The 5,053-nt window shown below is 37.0% G+C and overlaps 1 protein-coding gene across 2 annotated transcripts; it reads right to left on the bottom strand.

Moving 5' to 3' along the window:
- Positions 1-407: 407 nt before the first annotated feature.
- Positions 408-1,867, bottom strand: LOC141684658 (CASP-like protein 4A3). 2 transcript variants are annotated; one of them, XM_074489732.1, is made up of 3 exons: positions 1,507-1,867; positions 1,190-1,334; positions 408-749 (listed from the first exon to the last, which is right to left on the bottom strand). In XM_074489732.1, exons 1-3 carry the CDS (start codon positions 1,833-1,835, stop codon positions 567-569), a joined length of 657 nt encoding a protein of 218 aa, XP_074345833.1. In that variant the 5' UTR covers positions 1,836-1,867; the 3' UTR covers positions 408-566. The 2 variants fall into 2 exon arrangements, with proteins under 2 accessions (XP_074345833.1, XP_074345834.1); XM_074489733.1 differs by having other exon boundaries at positions 1,249-1,334.
- Between the last annotated feature and the right edge of the window lie 3,186 nt (positions 1,868-5,053).

Genomic DNA, 5,053 nt, shown 5'->3' with positions numbered 1-5,053 from the left:
ACATGTCAACTAGATCATGTTCTGTAACCTTAGAATTCATTAGTAGTGTACCCAATTAAAACTGTCATCGTCATGGTATCTTATCATTTCATTAAATTGCATTGAAACGAAAGCGATTTTACGCAACAATATTGCAGTAATCAGCCCTACCAGTAGTCCAATATTTGCTTCTTCCTCTGTATTCTTCTTTTTTTCGGGGCCAAGTTCTTACCTACTTTAAAAAGGCTCAAAGAGATGTTGAAACTTGAAAGGAACAAAAAGAAAAGCCTGTTGTTCAACCAACCCTTCTTGTGAATTACGAGACGATATTGATTAGCCAAAAATACTTGTGGCACATCATTGGCCTACAATTAACGGATACCGAAAAAAAAGAAGAAACACCCTACCCACCATATTGCATAGGCATTCTTTATGTATATAAGAAGAGTAATGTTAAGTATTACAAAAGAAATCCCAAAATTGTTCGGATATTAGAGAATTCCATAATTATATACAGTATTTTAACATAAGAGAGTTAAATGTATGTACTAGTAATGTAGGAGATATATAATACTGGATACAATTTATTAAGTGCATATTGTATAACCAGAGACAAGAGAGCTAGAGGCCAAGGACACAAATGCCATAAAAGAAACTGCCACAGATGCATTAGCCATATTCGGAAACTTGTCTTTGCCCCAGTTAGATTTCCAGTCCTCAACTCTTGTCGCTGCTGACGACGAAGACGACAGTAGAAGATAGGCCAAAATCTGCATGTATTTTTGGACCCAATCATCAATTAATAAATTACGCACACTACAAAACAAATTACTAAGGAAGAGATATATTATAAGTTTCTACTCGCAAATTTGAAGAAAAACTAAAATTTTCACCTAAATAACAATTTTGTAAGGTGACCTTATATCATAGGTACAAACTTAAATAATACTCTATTTATCATTCAGAACCTTTTAATTAGGAAGAAAGATCATAATATATATCTCCCGGTCATCCTAATAATGACCTAATTATATTCAAATATAAAGAGACCTATCCAAAGTAAAATTGATCCGTCATCTAAGTGTTTCTCGTAAATCAGCTCTCAACTCAAAATCACACCAAGAACGTCCATAATAGACACAAAACTCAAAATCGAACAAATATTGTAGATCCAAGTCGAATAAGGCAGAATGAGGAAAAAGAGAGGCACCTGATCAGCGGCAAAATCAATAATATAACGGAGATGAGAGGCGGAAACATGAAGTTTACCAGCAGAGGAGAATAACTGGTAAGCAAGATCAGTTCCTTGTAAAGCCGAGTACATAAATCCTATCACATTCACCGTCAAACAGTACCTGCATTCAGCAGCTCCAAATATGTAAGTTTGCACTATATCCATAATATAGGGGATTGGTATAACCAAGAGGTTTTTTCGTTTCTTTTGAAACAAATTCACGTATTGGTGAAAGTCGAAATATTTATTGAAGTTTTAAACCAATTAAACTAACCAGCAAACCTCACACATACCTAAATTCAATATAACGATGAAACGAGTCTAGAGTCCAGCCTTTATTACGATCAGCAGCCATTATGGAAAATGAAATCAAACAAAACAGAAACCCGAAAACTCGAAACCATAAATTCACCTTCTTAAGCAGCTCATCATCCCTTCTTGTTTTTGTCGGATGCTTTATACTACTACTACTTTCTTGTTGCGGAGTTGGTGAGCGGTGTAAACTGTGTTCAGGTCCTTCTCCGTCGTGACTAAGAGATGAAGGAGAAGAAGAAGATATGGATGAGTCATATGGCGGAGGAGGAGAGTTTTTTTGTTGTCGGAAATTCTGCTGCTTGTCCATGAGAAAAATATATCTGTCAACTGTCAACTAAATGAACTAAGCAATTGATGAGTTTTCATTTGGAGGGAAGTTAGTAAAACGGAATATAATTAATAAAAATATTACTTTTAATAAATAATATTATCATCTGGCCAATTTATTATTACAAAATTTTAAAATGAAGTAAAAAGTTATTTTATTTAGCACTCAAATTCGAATCAATTTAGGACAACGCTTTTGTCAGATAAATTGAAATTTCATTATTATAATGGATTTAAGACCTCTTACGAAACAATAAACTTAAATTTAAAAATATTTTTGTAAAGTAGAAATGATAAATTAACCGTGTTTAAGGAGTATAATATATAAAAAAAATTGATTAATACTGAATAACAAAAAATACACGGGAACAGTTAGATATTTAAGTTGAATAAGTTGTTGAATGGGATCTTGTATTATTGAAAATAATATTTGGAACAAAAAAATTGCATATTATTTCGTACATCGGTCTTTCTAATGTGTGTCCGAGGGCATAAAATAAGCACTAAATTTTATGAGTTTGGTGCAATTTTATTGATGAAATTATTGTAAATGTCGGAGGGTCCATCAATATTTATGATTAGACGACCAATCACAATACACCAAATTGATGGGAGTTAATACTTATTATGTGCCCTTAGACACACCCGTTCATATATTAGTGCTGATGGCAATTTATGCATGTCTTTCATATCCGTGTGCGCATGATTTTGTAATTTCTGTACGTGTGCCATTGGGAATATGAGTCTCTCCTTCTCTCCCTAAATACTTTAATTATTTACGGATTAATTTGATCAAATTTTGACTGAAATTTATACTGATTATATAATTACAAAAAATAATAAAAAAAATATGTGATTGGAAATTACATATTGTTTATTTTAACATGTAATTTTCAAATTTTAAAAATAATCAGTCTATAATTTTTAATATTAAATCAAAAATTATTCAATTTCGACACCTAGAAAAATAAAATGAACACGTAATTAGGAACGGAGGGAGTAATCAGTAACAATAATGTGAATGAATTAATGGGATAATCGGGAATTCATTGAAATAACTGATCGAAATACTAATGATAATTAATTTAATAATATATATTTTTTTACATATTTATTATTATGTAATTTTGTTTTATTACAACATTTGGCGCCGTCTGTGGGACAACTACAACAACCATGGTGAATACACGGAGTAGAAACAATAGTGGAACAGACATTCCTGTTCCACCGCGAACGATCGCATCAGTGGTAGAGGTACTACCGCACTCAACGTATGCCTCCACCCAAGGAGGAACCCTGGTAGAGGCAACTGAGGCTCTGCCACAAGGGACGAATCCCCCGGCTCCTCAAGGGACGAATCCCCAATTTCAGCAGCTACATGCACCTGTGAACTCTCAACCCGTTGGGTATGAGTACTCGACGATTGTGACTACTAACCCCCTTACGGGATGCCTCTATAGCCCAAAGTTGGATGGAGTTGACACTCTATTAGGAGTGAAGCACAAGGGCGGATGCCCCAATACATACGTGGCTTGACTCCTATTCCCAATGATCGAGAATTCTCTAGACCTTATACTGATAACTCCGAATCATCAGATGATGATGTTTCTCCAAGAAGGAGGCGTGCTAACAAAGAGCCAATGGCTGATACTGAACAATGCCCTAGGAGCACTCAAGGGATGAATCCCCAAAGATGTTCAAGAGAGGATCAGGGATCATGAAGCTCAGATCTAAAGGCTGAAGCGTGACCTGGAGACGCATCTGAATCCGAGACCCCCACTTGCTCCGAGGCGGAGAAACCTTCCTCTGATCATAGACTTGAATGGTCCAATACCAAGAAGGGCAGTTGCCCCAAGGGCTGATCTAAGTGATCTTATGCCCCTAAGAGATCCTGATGATCCAAACCCACCATTCATTGATGAGATAATGAATGCTCATATCTCAAGGAAGTTCAAGATGCCCATCATCAAAGCATACGATGGTACTGGCGACCCTGTTAATCATGTTAGGACGTTCTCTAAGGCCCTGTTGCTACAGCCCGTGAACGATGCTATCAAGTATCGGGCCTTCCCTCAAACCCTATCGGGCATGGCTCAAAGGTGGTACAGTCGTCTGCCCCCAAACTCTATTGGATTCTTTAAGGACTTGAGTCAAGCTTTTATCAAGCAGTTCATAAGTGGCAGAGTGCACGAGAAGAGTTCAACCTCTTTCATGGGCATAGTCCAAAGAGGGAAGGAGTCCCTGAGAGAATATTTGAATCGATTTACGAAGGAGGTTTTGAAGGTCCCTGATCTGGAGGATAAGGTAGCTATGATAGCCATGCAGCAAGGGACTAGAGATGAGTTCTTTAAGATGTCCTTGGCTAAACGCCCTCCCGAAAGCATGCTGCAGTTCCAGGATAGAGCCGGGAAATATATTAAGGTGGAGGAGAGTATGAAGAAGACAACCGTGAATAATTAACCTACTTGAATCAAGAAGAGGAAGACGAATCAGGAGTACGACACTAAGGACAGGTATCCACGAATTGGAAAAAACTTTGACTCCTCCGCTTTTAAGAAAAATCAGCGACCAAAGTTTGCTGAGTATGCAAGGTTGAACGCTTCAAGGAGCCAAATCCTTATGGAAATTGAGAAGGAAAAAGAGTTTAAATGGCCGAAGCCACTAAGGGAGACCCCGAGAAAAGAGACAAGAGTCGATACTGTGACGGCCTCAACCCCGGGGTCAGGAGTTGACGTAACCGAACACAACAACCAAAATATAAATAACAAGATTATTATTAAAATATACTAACTTGACCCCAAAACAAGATCCGATCCAGGTTCAAGTATAATTCAGGTTCTCATTATTACAAACTCTTTATTCAACATCTAACACACTAACTTTATTCAGCAACTCAATAGACCTCATGGTCTGATACAAACTACCTCAGAGGAGCGTGGTCCAGTAGGGGCGGGAACATGGGTCGGTCTGACTGATCTTCTAGGCATCTGCGAGTTATACATAACAGTTTGCAAAGGTGAGCATAATCGCTCAGCAGCACTAACATATGAATAACGGAATAAAAGCAATAATATAACAATAATAGGAACATAGTTGTAATCATGATATCAACATTTTATAATGAAAATCGGAGATAACTGGATATCACTAACTAGCATGCTTTGTCAAAACAACATAGTAGTGTGCTGTGTAAATACC

The sequence above is a fragment of the Apium graveolens genome, chromosome 9 (assembly GCF_009905375.1).
Source record: "Apium graveolens cultivar Ventura chromosome 9, ASM990537v1, whole genome shotgun sequence".
Taxonomy (NCBI): Eukaryota; Viridiplantae; Streptophyta; class Magnoliopsida; order Apiales; family Apiaceae; genus Apium; species Apium graveolens.
Note: the sequence above shows the minus strand (reverse complement) of the source record. Positions and strands in the feature narration are given on the sequence as shown.